The sequence below is a fragment of the Mauremys reevesii genome, linkage group 19 (genome assembly GCF_016161935.1).
Source record: "Mauremys reevesii isolate NIE-2019 linkage group 19, ASM1616193v1, whole genome shotgun sequence".
NCBI lineage: Eukaryota > Metazoa > Chordata > Testudines > Geoemydidae > Mauremys > Mauremys reevesii.
Window position 1 is genome coordinate 5,380,254 of NC_052641.1, and position 13,616 is coordinate 5,393,869.

Below are 13,616 nucleotides of genomic sequence, written 5' to 3' on the forward strand. Positions count from 1 at the left end.
AATCCACTGTGATTTTCGTATTCCTTTAGCTCTTCTGCCAGACTCACTGAGAGCCAGAAAACTTAGGTGACCAACCCACTAATAGACACAAGTACCAGGGAGATCCCAATCCCCAGAAACAGGGCTTTCAAAGATTTCCCATACACACCAAGGCCCACTTTAATTCCCAAAACAAACACTTGTAGGACAGAAAGAGTCGCAAGGATCTATTTATCGATCAGTGTATCTGTCCCCATACACACCAGCTATCTATTGATTGTGCTGTCTATCCCAATATACATGAGCTATCTATCCATTATATCCCATACACACCAGCTATATATCAATCCATCTATCCCTGTACAGACCAGCTAACTATTCTTGTTCTTTCTTTCTTTCTTTCTTTCTTTCTTTCCCTATACACACCAGCTGTCGATCAATCTATCTCCATACACATCTGCTATTTATTGATTGATCATCTATCCCCATACCCACTTGCATCCGAAGAAGTGGGTATTCACCCACGAAAGCTCATGCTGCAAAACGTCTGTTAGTCTATAAGGTGCCACAGGATTCTTTGTTGCTTTTACATACCCACTAGTTATCTATCTATCTACACCCCAGCTCTCTCTCTAGCCTAGTGACCTCATCATGAGGACTCCCCTCCTGAAGTGCTGGGGCTGGCAGCGGACTCTGCAGGCGGCCCGAGGAGCTGAGCCGGGGGAGCGGTTCTGTGGCTGGGGCGAGTCGGGGGGTGTCGGAGCACAGCAGGAGCCCGGGACAGGAGCCCGGGACAGGGGCAGCCAGCTCCCCGGCACAGGGCAGAGTGTCCCGCCGCGGGGGCCGAGGCCGGGGCCGTGCCCTGCACAGCAGCTGGCAGGCAGCGACCGGCGGGCTGGGCAGGGGGGCCGGGCGCAGCCGCCCTTCCCCAATCCCGGGGCCGGCGAGGGGCGGGCAGCAGCGGAGGCTCCGCAGCGCGCTGCGCTGTGACGCGTCAGCGGCGGGACCCGCTCGGCTCCGTGGGCAGCGCAGCGCAGCGCTCTGCGGCGGGAGGCTGGTGGCGCGCGGGCGCAGCGCAGCGCAGCGCAGACCCCTGCCCGGGGCGGGCGGCGCAGGAGGGTCCGCGCCCGCCGTCCTGCCCCAGAGCGCGCCGGCACCTGCCGCGGGCGCCCGGGGTCGGGCCGCGGGGCAGAGCCGGAGCCGGAGCGGGAGCCGGGCGCGCCGGCACTTCAGCACCTCGGAGAGCGCCGTGCGCCCGGGCCGGCTGCGGCGGGGCTGGCGCGGCGCTGCCCGCGGGGCCGGATGGGGCGAGCCCCGCGGCTGGGCGCGGGGGAGAGCGGCGAAGCCTCCTGCCCCTGGGGCGGCGCCCGGGGCGCCTGAGCGGGCCGGGCAGGGGCGCCCTGGTCCCGCGCTGAGCCGCGCCGAGCCGAGCCCCCGGCCCATGAGCACCATGCGCCTGCTGCTGCTCGCCGTGCTCGTCTCCTTCTCCTTCGCCCGCGCCGGCTGCGAGCCCAAGATCGTCAACATCGGCGCGGTGCTGAGCACCAGGAAGCACGAGCAGCTCTTCCGCGAGGCGGTGAGCCAGGCCAACAAGCGCCACGGCACGTGGAAGATCCAGCTGAACGCCACCTCCGTCACCCACAAGCCCAACGCCATCCAGATGGCCCTGTCCGTCTGCGAGGACCTCATCTCCAGCCAGGTACCGGGCCGGCCGCAGGAGCCCCGCCTCGGGCCCCCCTGGGCGCTCCCCGGCCGGCGCCAGCCGCCGCTGCAGCCATCGCCCCCCGGAGCCCAGTCCGCTCCCCCCACAGCCCCTCCGCTCCCCCCTCCAGCCATCTCTCCCTGGAGCCCCCCGTCCGCTCCCCCTGCAGCCATCGCCCCCCGGAGCCCCGTCCGCTCCCCCCTCCAGCCATCGCTCCCTGCAGCCCCTCCAGCCCCTCCGCTCCCCCTCCAGCCATCGCCCCTGCAGCCCCGTCCGCTCCCCCCACACCCCCTCCGCTCCCCCCTCCAGCCATCGCCCCTGCAGCCCCTCCGCTCCCCCTCCAGCCATCGCTCCCTGCAGCCCCGTCCGCTCCCCACAGCCCCTCCGCTCCCCTGCAGCCATCGCCCCTGCAGCCCCATCTGCTCCCCCCTCCAGCCATCGCCCCCTGCAGCCCCGTCTGCTCCCCCCTCCAGCCATCACCCCTGCAGCCCCTTCAGCCATCTCCCCTCCAGCCATCTCTCCCGCAGCTCCCCATCCGCTCCCCTGCAGCCATCGCCCCTGCAGCCCCCGTCCGCTCCCCTGCAGCCATCGCCCCCGGAGCCCCGTCCGCTCCCCTGCAGCCATCGCCCCCGGAGCCCCGTCCGCTCCCCACAGCCCCTCCGCTCCCCTGCAGCCATCGCCCCGGGCCCCGTCCGCTCCCCACAGCCCCTCCTCCCCCTCCAGCCATCTCCCCTCAGCCCCATCTGCTCCCCCTCCAGCCATTTCCCCCTCAGCCCTCATCTGCTCCCCTCAGCCCCATCCGCTCCCCCTCCAGCCATCGCCCCTGCAGCCCCGTCCGCTCCCACCTCCAGCCATCTCTCCCTGGAGCCCCATCTGCTCCCCCCTCCGGGCCATCTCCCCTCACAGCCCCCATCCGCCCCCTCCAGCCATCTCCCCGCAGCCCCCATCTGCTCCCCTCAGCCCCATCTGCTCCCCCTCCAGCCATCTCCCCCACAGCCCCCATCTGCTCCCCTTCCAGCCATCTCCTCTGGAGCCCAGTCTGCTCCCCACAGTCCCCATTTGCTGCCCCTCCAGCCATCTCCCGCAGCCCTGTCTGCTCCCCACAGCCCCTGTCTGCTGCCCTCCAGCCATCTCCCCTGCAGCGCCCCATCCGCTCCCCCTCCAGCCATCTCCCCCGCAGCCCCTGTCTGCTGCCCCCTCCAGCCATCTTCCCCTGCAGTCCCATCGCTCCCCGCTCCAGCCATCTCCCCCCACATCCCCCTGTCGCTCCCCCCCAGCCATCTCCCCCCCCAGCCCCATCCGCTCCCCCCTCCAGCCATCTCCCCCTGCAGCCCCCAGTCAGCTCATTGCCAGTGCTTTATTTCACTGTTCAGGGCAAGGACAGGCCACCAAACACCAAGAGTTCATCCCATAGCCCAAGCAAATCATGTGTTAACACAGACAACCAGACCTTGCGTTCTCTCCAGTGCATGCGGGGGCTGGGGGTGATGTCTGCATGTTAAGGTTGGCGGTGGACCTGTTGGGAAGGGTTGATGTCTGTGTGAGTGATGTGCAGTGTGTGCTTGTGTGTATGTGTACAGTGTATGTGTGTGTTTGTATGTCGGGGTGCGTGTGGACTGTTTGTATGCCTTTGTGTGTGTGCGGTGTGTATGTTTGTATGTCTGTGTGTGTACAGTGTGTGTCTCTCTTCTTTGTGTGTGTACAGTGTGTGAGTGGGCGTTTGTATGTCTGTGAGTACAGTGTGTGTGTTTGTATGTTTTGTGTGTGTACAGGATAGGTGTGGGTGTTTGCGTGTCTCCCTGTGTGTAGTGTGTGTTTGTATGTCTGTGTGTGTACAATCTGTGTGTGGGTGGTGTATGTGCTGTAGGTGCAGTCAGTTCATACCAATAGATAAATCTCCAACATCCGGAATAATTCGGATGCTTTTTACCATCCTTTATGGAAAACCTCAGAGGTAGGTAACGAAAACACCAACTAGAGTTGTCTATTTTTTTCCTATCTTCTATGGAGACGCTTAATATTCTCTCTTGCGGTGGGTGGATTTGCTATATGCAGAGATACATTCAGGCAAAGTTTTACTTAAAGAGAAATAAATGCAAAACATTTTCTTCAGAAATGAAAACATGAATATATCTGGCAAATAAATATGAGTAGAGCCACACGGATAATGAAATGGTGCTGAAATGGGAGAGGATGCTATGAGAATCTCATATGGAAACTGACTAATGCCCCAGCCCTTTCTTTTTGTTACCAGCATGAATATACTTCTGGATACATCTATGGGTAACAGTTTGACCCATCTTTTGACTTTATTTTAAAATGCAAACACTGACTGTGACCTTCGTTGCCATTCAATCAAAGGAAACATAACATATAAGTGAAGTATTTGCACCATGTTGGGGGAGAAATGAACCACTGCAGGGCTGGGGGGGGCAGAGGGGGAGGCCCTGTGTTTGCTTGATTTTTAAATATGGTGATTCTAACGGTGCTCCAGCAATCTGTGCCGGGTGTTCTTGTGTCAGAGACTGTGCGAAACCCAGGCAGGGCCCTGGCACAGGCAGGGACAGCCGCTCTCCATGTCCAAGTGGAGCCTCGGTGCTCATACATGGCTCCGGGTGGCCTCATTTTGTGTGACATGATCTCCCCTCCCCCACACGCTGCTGCCTCGCTGAATTCCAATGAAGCTTTATCTGACTGCATTGCAGCTTTTTATATAAGAGCATTTAGACCCTCTCCCACATGGTACTCACATGCACACACACATGCACATTTCAACACACCCTGCTCCCATGCCCGGTATTAAAGCTACAGGATTTTTTCAAATATCTGACCCTCATAAATAACACATTAAACAAACCAATTCTCAACACACAGGACCTGGCATCATTGCAAAACAGAAGTGCTTTAAGCTGTCTGCCTGGCACTATAAACCTTCAGCATTAAGAAAGCATTTAATTAAATCCCACCCATCAATCCTTTAAAACATCTCTCTGCCAAACACGCACCGTCACACTCGCTGATGCACATACTGGCAACACTCATAGAATCAGAGAAATGTCAGGCTGGAAGGGACCTTGAGAGGTCATCGAGTCCAGCCCCCTGTGCTGAGTCAGGACCAAGTAAACCTCGACCATCCCAGATGTGTTTGTTCTTAAACCCCCCAATGACGGGGATTCCACAACCTCCCTTGGAAGCTTATTCCAGAGCTTACCTACCCTCAGCGTTAGAAAGTTTTTACACATGCGCGTGCTCACACACACACCAGTATACTTTCTTGCTTAGCTCCCCTTCCTCCCCACACTGGAAGTCTACACGGAGAGGCTGGCTTTGGAAGCTGGCTGAGTCTGTCACACCCTCTGGGGCTCCATATTGTTCACACTTGACTCACATTAAGAGCTGCGCAAATAATGGATTTTTCCATTCTCCGCCCCCCTGCTCCTGTGAATCCCACTGCACCATCTCCCAAAGGCCAGGCAGGGCTATCTGACATGGCAAATGCCAATGCCTCATCCAGCCCAGGGACGCCTGGATTGCTCCCGCTACTGCCGCATAATGCAGGGACAGAGGGAGCTGTGCTTATATTTAGGGCATTTAATAGGAGGCTCTTTATTTGTCCCTAGTTTGAAACTGAGCAGATTAAGGATTTAACCTCCAGAACGTCAGTTACTGAGATTTTCGTTATTATTTGCTGAATACAGGGCATGGAATTCCCCTTCTGCAGCTGTCACTTGGTCTCTAATTGCTGCAAAAGACAAGCGCCCTCTTGCTTGTCCATAACTGAAGGGGCGGGTGGAGGGGGTCTGCATGTTCCTCTCTTAATTTACAAAGGAAACGTAGAATAGCTGGTAATAACATCAAAATAAATAAAGCTCCTCCCAGCCTGCAAGGCTCTGAGCGCTGCATAGACTGAGGAGGCATCTGTACCAACACCGTAGTTAAGGCTGGATTGAGGCTGGCTGTTAAAGCAGAACTAAGATCCCTTTGGCACAATAACTCTGCAGGGCACAATTACATTTGCTATCTATTTCTTCAGGTAAAATATGTTCTAACTTCTGCAAAGGACATTTTTTTGAATGCTCATTTTTGCAGAATTGTTCCATTTTCTTCACATTTTGGGGGGCTCTTGGGTTCTCTGCCTAAACAACCCACAGACTTTTCACAAACATATGTACACACATGCACATCTATACACAAACATATTCCTGCACATACATGTGTATATACATACACACACATGTACACACACGAACACATATACACACAGAGAGATAATATCCTGGACATTTTAAACTTTTAAAATTAAGCATAGGTACTCCCATAGGTCTCTGGTGGATATGCAGAGGGAGGGGGAAGGTGGGGAGGGGGATGGAGTGAATGAAGCAGAGGGAAGAGTAGCTGATCTATTTAGTTCAAATAGTAATTGGATATGGCCCAATTTTCCACACAAATACTATGGAAATATCTGGAGGCCAAGAAAGTCAGAGAAATGTACAGAAGACGTATTCAAAAGAAGCAAGGAGAAACCAGCAGAAAGGATAATGTTCATGCACCATTGGATTGTACCACGAGCAATTTACATAGCTGCATCACTGAAAAAGGTACTTCCGTCCATAACAATTTATGCAGATAGCTCATTAGAACAGCAAAGGGGCTGTTTTCATGTGTACTAATCAGGCAAAGGGCACAGTTTTGAGGGTAATCTAGAATGCAAGTAGGGATCTGAGGTTCTTTAAAATATCTATCTATCTATCTATCTATCTATCTATCTATCTATCTAGTTCCTGAAATCCAACCCCAGATAGGGATCAAATCAGCAGACAAAGGCGGTGCCATTGTCATCCTCAGCCATGATGACTACATAGAATCATAGAATATCAGGGTTGGAAGGGACCTCAGGAGGTATCTAGTCCAACCCCCTTCTCAGAGCAGGACCAACCCCAACTAAATCATCTCACCCAGGGCTTTGTTAAGCCAGGCCTTAAAAACCTCTAAGGATGGAGATTCCACCACCTCCCTAGGTAACTCATTCCAGTGCTTCACCACCCTCCTAGTGAAATAGTGTTTCCTAATATCCAACCTAGACCTCCCCCACTGCAACTTGAGACCATTACTCCTTGTTCTGTCATCTGCCACCACTGAGAATATCAATGAGGCCAACCAACAATTCTCTGGCACCACCTACTACAAAGAACTCAAAGACGACCCTCCCACCACAATTCACATAGAAATTTAACAATATAATCAAATCCTTCCCTAAACAAGAGAAACTCTATAACCTCATCCCCCATGAAGCCACCCCAGGGACCTTCTACATGTTTCCCAAGACATGCAAACAAGGGAACCCAGGCAGCCCATCATACTTGACCACAGCACTCTTACTGAAGGAATATCAGGACTTATAGAAACTGTCCTTAGACTCACCGCACAGAGGGCCAGTTTCCTCCAGGTCACAACCAATTTCCTCAAGAAACTCTGAAATATTAACAACCTCCCTCAGAACAACCTCCCTCAGAACAGCATCCTTGCCATCATGGATGTCATCTCCCTATACACCAACATCCCTCACCGTGACGCATCGCTGCCTGCCTTAAATATCTACAGAACTACGGACAACACTCAGAAATCCACCTGAAACACATTGGCAAACTCATCCATTACATCCTCACCTATAACAACTTTACATTCAACAACACTTTTTCCAAACCATGAGAACAGCCATTGGTACAAGAATGGCTCCCCAATATGTCACCTTCTTCATGGTTCACCTTGAGGAAGAATTTTTGGAAAAATGCAGCGCTAAACCAATGGTATACCTGAGATCCATCAATGATATATTCATCCTTATGACCTAAACTCCTTCATAAATTTTCACCACAACTTCAACAACTACCACCCATCCATCAAACTCTCTCTAGAGCACTCCCACACCAGCATCAACTTCCTAGACATCATGGTCAGCTTCAACAATGATACCCTACAGACAACTATTTTCAAGAAACTATCACCACACCTACCATCACCACCTCAAACACACCAAGAAATCTGTTCTCTATAGCCAGGAACTCAGATACACAGAATATGCTCTGAGGAGAAAGTCTGCGATAGACATCTTAATACACTTAAAACCACCCTTTGCCAAACAAGGACTCTACCAGAGAAGTAGATCACATCATGGAATGGGCCACCCAAATATTCCAAGAGAACCTGCTTTAATACAGAGAAGAAGAAAAACCTCCATCAACTGCACACCCCTAGTTGTCACCTATCGCCCCACACTGGAACCCATCTGAGGTATCATCAAGCAATTAAAACCCATACTTGATGGGGACCCCATCCTGAACAAAATCTTTCCTGAACCCCTTCTTCTGGCCTTCAAAAAATGCCCCAACCTCACCAAGCTCATCATCAGAAGCAACCTCTCTGCATGTCAGGACAGACCAACTCAAAGCAGCACCAGATGCCAGAACAACAGATGCAAAACCTGCAGCCACATCTCCACTGCTATAATGATCAACACCTCCCACAAGACACCTTTCAAGAACCATGAGTGCTACACATGCCTATCACATGTGGTGTGCCTCATCCAGTGCATCAAAGGCACCAACAACAGCTGGGAGGGTGAAACCAGACAATCCCTGTGCTCTCGAATGAACTCACACAGAATAATGATAAGAGATAAAAACACCCTGTCACTCATGGGTGAACACTTTTCACAGAGCGATCCCTCCATATCCGACTTTTCAGTCCTCATCCTCAAAAAGGAAACCCTGAACAACACCTTCAAAAGACAAGCCTGAGAGCTTAAATTCATAACTTTGCTAGACACTGAGGCTATATCTACACTACAGCCTATGTCAGCAAAACTTATGTCGCTTGGGGTGTGAATATTGCCCCCCCCCGAGTGACATAAGTTACACCGACATAAGAGTTCATGTGCACAGCGCTATGTTGGCAGGAGAGCTTCTCCCGCCACAGAGTTTATGCCGCTCATGGAGGTGGGTTTTTTATGCCAACGGGAGAGCTCTCTCCTATCTGCATAGAGTGTCATCACCACATGTGCTGCAGTGGCACAGCTGTACTGATACGGCTAGGCTGCAGCACTGTGCGTAGATAAACCTGGCCTTAAAAATGGGCTCAGTAGCAATGCTAGTTTTATGTCTCATTACAACAATATGTAATCCCCCAACCCTCCTTTGTCCTATGACTACAGAGGTGACAATTGTCCACTTCATCTTAGAATCATAGAATCATAGACTTTAAGGTCAGAAGGGACCATTATGATCATCTAATCTGACCTCCTGCACAATGCAGGCCACAGAATCTCACCCACCCACTCCTGTATCAAACCTGTGTCTGAGCCATTGAAGTCCTCAAATCATGGTTTAATGACTTCAAGGTTCAGAGAATCTTCCAGCAAGTGACCCGTGCCCCACGCTGCAGAGGAATGCGAAAAATCTCCAGGGCCTCTGCCAATCTTCCTTGGAGGAAAATTCCTTCCCGACCCCAAATATGGTGATCAGCTAAACCCTGAGCATGTGGGCAAGACTCACTAGCCAGACACCCAGGAAAGAATTCTCTGTAGTAACCCAGATCCCACCCCATCTAACATCCCAGCACAAGCCATTGGGCATATTTACTGCTAGTAGTCAAAGATGAATTAATTGCCAAAATTAGGCTATCCCATTATACCACTCCCTCCAGAAACTTATCAAGCTTAGTCTTGAAGCCAGATATGTCTTTTGCCCCCACTACTCCCCTTGGAAGGCGGTTCCAGAACTTCACTCCTCTGATGGTTAGAAACCTTCGCCTAATTTCAAGTCTAAACTTCCTGATGGTCAGTTTATATCCATTTATTCTTGTGTCCATATTGGTACTGAGCTTAAATAATTCCTCTCCCTCCCTGGTATTTATTCCTCTGATATATTTATAGAGAGCAATCATATCTCCTCTCAGCCTTCTTTTGGTTAGGCTAAACAAGCCAAGCTCTTTGAGTCTCCTTTCATAAGACAGGTTTTCCATTCCTCGGATCATCCTAGTAGCCTTTCTCTGTACCTGTTCCAGTTTGAATTCATCCTTCTTAAACATGGGAGACCAGAACTGCCCACAGTATTCCAGATGTGGTCTCACCGGTGCCTTGTATAATGGTACTAACACCTCCTTATCTCTACTGGAAATACCTCACCTGATGCATCCCAAGACCACATTAGCTTTTTTCATGGCCATATCACATTGGTGGCTCATAGTTATCCTGTGATCAACCAATACTCCGAGGTCCTTCTCCTCCTCTGTTACTTCCAACGGATGCCTCCCCAGCTTATAACAATAGTTCTTGTTATTAATCCCTAAATGCAGGACCTTGCACTTTTCACTATTAAATTTCATTCTATTACTATTACTCCAGTTTACAAGGTCATCCAGATCTTCCTGTATGATATCCCGGTCCTTCTCTGTATTGGCAATACCTCCCAGCTTTGTGTCATCCGCAAACTTTATTAACACATTCCCACTTTTTGTGCCAAGATCAGTATAAAAAGATTAAATAAGATTGGTCCGAAAACCAATCCCTGAGGAACTCCACTAGTAACCTCCCTCCAGCCTGACAATTCACCTTTCAGTATGACCCATTGTAGTCTCCATTTTAACCAGTTCCTTATCCACCTTTCTTCAAGTTTCATATTGATCCCCATCTTTTCCAATTTAGCTAATAATTCCCCATGTGGAACCGTATCAAATGCCTAACTGAAATCGAGGTAAATTAGATCCACTGTGTTTCCTTTGTCTAAAAAAATCTGTTACCTTCTCAAAGAAGGAGATCAGGTTGGTTTGGCACGATTTACCTTTTGTAAAACCATGTTGTATTTTGTCCCAATTACCATTGATCTCAATGTCCTTGACTACTTCTTCCTTCAACATTTTTTCCAATACCTTGCATGCTACAGATGTCAAACTGACAGGCCTGTAGTTGCCCGAACCACGTTTTTTCCCTTTCTTAAAGATAGGAACTATGTTAGCAATTCTCCAGTCATATGGTACAACCCCCTAGTTTACAGATTCATTAAAAATTCTTGTTAATGGGCTTGCAATTTCATGTGCCAGTTCCTTTAATATTCTTGGATGAAGATTATCTGGGTCCTCTGATTTCGTCCCATTAAGCTGTTTAAGTTTGGCTTCTACCTCGGACGTGGTAATATCTACCTCCATATCCTCATTCCTATTTGTCATCCTACCATTATCCCTAAGCTCCTCATTAGCCTCATTAAAAACTGAGGCAAAGTATTTGTTTAGATATTGGGCCATGCCTAGATTATCCTTAACTTCCATTCCATCCTCAGTGTTTAGTGGTCCCACTTCTTCTTTCTTTGTTTTTTTATATGGCTATATAACCTTTTACTATTGGTTTTAATTCCCTTTGCAAGGTCCAACTCTACATGGCTCTTAGCCTTTCTCACTTCATCCCTACATGTTCTGACCTCAATAAGGTAGCTTTCCTTGCTAATCCTGCCCATCTTCCACTCCTTGTAGGCTTTCTGCTTTTTCTTAATCACCTCTCTGAGATGCTTGCTCATCCAGCTTGGTCTACAACTCCTGCCTATGATTTTTTCCCCTTTCTTGGGATGCAGGCTTCTGATAGTTTCTGCAGCTTTGACTTGAAGTAATTCCAGGCCTCCTCTGCCTTTAGATCCACAAGTTCTTCAGTCCAATCCACTTCCCTAACTAATTTCCTTAATTCTTTAAAGTTAGCCCTTTTGAAATAAAAAACCCTAGTCACAGATCTATTTTTGTTTATTAGCACATGATCACTTGAACCAAGGTTGTCCCCTACAACCATTTCTTCTATGAGGTCCTCACTACTCACCAAAACCAAATCTAAAATGGCATCCCCTCTTGTTGGTTCAGCAACTACTTGGTGAAGGAATCCATCAGCTATCGCATCTAGGAAAATCTGAGCCCTATTATTATTACTAGCACTTGTCCTCCAGTCTATATCTGGGAAGTTAAAGTCTCCCATCATCACACAATTCCCATTAGTATTTACTTCATTAGAAACATTAAAGAGGTCTCTATCCATATCCAAATCGGATCCTGGCGGTCTGTAGCACACCCCAAGCACTATCTCAGGGGAGGCTCTAGTAGCTTTCTTCCCCAATGTGATTTTTTCCCAGACAGACTCTGTCTTATCCATTCCATCCTTTTTATTTCTTTACAGTTAACCTCATCATTGACATACAATGCTACTCCACCACCTTTGCCTTTATTTCTGTCTTTCCTAAACAGCACATAGCCTTCAATACCTGTACTCCAGTCATGACTACTATTCCACCATGTTTCTGTAATCCCTATAATATCCGGTTTCACTTCCTGCACCAGTAACTCTAGTTCCTCCATTTTGTTACCTAGGCTCCTCGCATTGGTGTACAAACATCTTAATTCTTGCTGTTTGGCTTCACTCACATTCTTTACCCAATTAGGCCCAGACGGTCTACTGCCAGTATCACCTATTAGAATTGTATCTACAGTATTCTCCTCCATATGTCCTTTCTTTTACCCATTGCAGTATCTTTTCTTGCGTCATTTTCTTCCCTCTCAATGTTAAAATCTGGCATGGAGATTACCTGGACATCTCCCAACCACAATTCCTAGTTTAAATCTCTCCTAATCAGTTGTGCCAGCCTCCATCCTAAAAGTCTATTTGCCTCCCTACTCAGATGAAGTCCATCCCGAGAGAACAGTCCTCTGTCCATGAATGCCTCCCAGTGGCCATACATCCCGAAGCCCTCCTTATAGCACCACTGCCTGAGCCATCTGTTAATCGCCATAATCTTGTCACACCTTTGTTTCCCTTCTCTAGGAACAGGCAGAATCCCACTGAAGATCACCTGAGCCTCGATTTCCTTAAATGTCTTCCCCAGTCTGGCATAGTCTCCCTTGATACGTTCCAGTGAGAATCTAGCCGTATCATTCGTTCCCACATGAAGGACAATCAACGGATTCTTTCCCGCTTCCGTTAGGATCCTTTTCAGCCTCAGGTCCACATCCCGTATCTTAGCACCCAGCAGACAGCACACCCTTCTGTTCTCCGGATCAGCTCTGGTTACAGGCCTGTCTATTCTTCTCAGTAAGGAGTCCCCAATCACATAGACCTGCCTTTTCCTGGTGATGGTGTGATTCTCCGGTCTATCCCCTGCTCCCTCTGGCTGCAAGTCCTCTCGATTCCTATTCACCCTTGCAATCCTCTGCAACCCTTCCCATATCCTCCTGGGGCTCATGTTTGGTGTTGTCTCCATTGACTCTTCTCTTCCTATAGGGCTAGCTGCTCTTCTCTTCTTCCTTGCCCTCCCACCTTCAGCGACCACCTGCTGTGCCCCTTCTTCATTTTCCAACTCTGCAAACCTGTTCCTGAGCTCTGTTTCTCCTTCACTGGCCTGTCTTTTCCTCTGCCTGGTTCGCTTAGTCACATGCTTCCATCGTCCACTTTCCTCACCCAGCAGTCTCCCCTCAGAATTCTTTGGTCCTGCTTCCATCTGCAAGTCTGAGCTTTTCCCTTCGGTCTCCTCATGTCTTTGCGCCACCATCTGCTCGAACCCCCTTCTAAACTCGACCAGAGTTTCCACCTGCATCTCCAGTCCTCGGATCTTTTCTTCCATCAGCTCTATCAGGAGGCACTTCATGCAGACAAAACTCTTTTCAGGTACCCCCTCCAGGATCATCTACATGCCGCAGCTTCCACATCCAGTCATCCTCATTGTGTCTTCCGCTGCTTGGGTCACTAAAACTGCTGCCTCTGTATCTATCATAGGCTTCCCACCTAAAGCCTGTAAATCTGGGAAACACAAACCAACCCAAAACACCACCACCCACAGCAAAACAAACCCCCAACAAGCACCAAGACACAGTTAGGACACCGCACACTCCCTTCAGTAGCCTGTGTGTTCCT

At 49.9% G+C, this 13,616-nt stretch overlaps 1 protein-coding gene across 15 annotated transcripts in view; it reads left to right on the top strand.

The window, feature by feature from the left end:
• Positions 1–1,402: 1,402 nt before the first annotated feature.
• GRIN1 (glutamate ionotropic receptor NMDA type subunit 1) overlaps positions 1,403–13,616 on the top strand; it is a 75,191-nt gene continuing 62,977 nt past the window's right edge. For 14 of the 15 annotated variants that reach the window (XR_005589912.1, XR_005589914.1, XR_005589913.1 and 11 more), the window contains exon 1: positions 1,411–1,678. Coding sequence is in view for 9 of the 15 variants with exons in the window: in XM_039506554.1 (XP_039362488.1) it covers positions 1,421–1,678 (258 nt within the window). In the remaining 6 variants the exon portion in view is untranslated. Of the gene's footprint in view, positions 1,679–13,616 lie in introns of all 15 variants that reach the window. The other variant, XR_005589917.1, reaches the window with a different exon arrangement.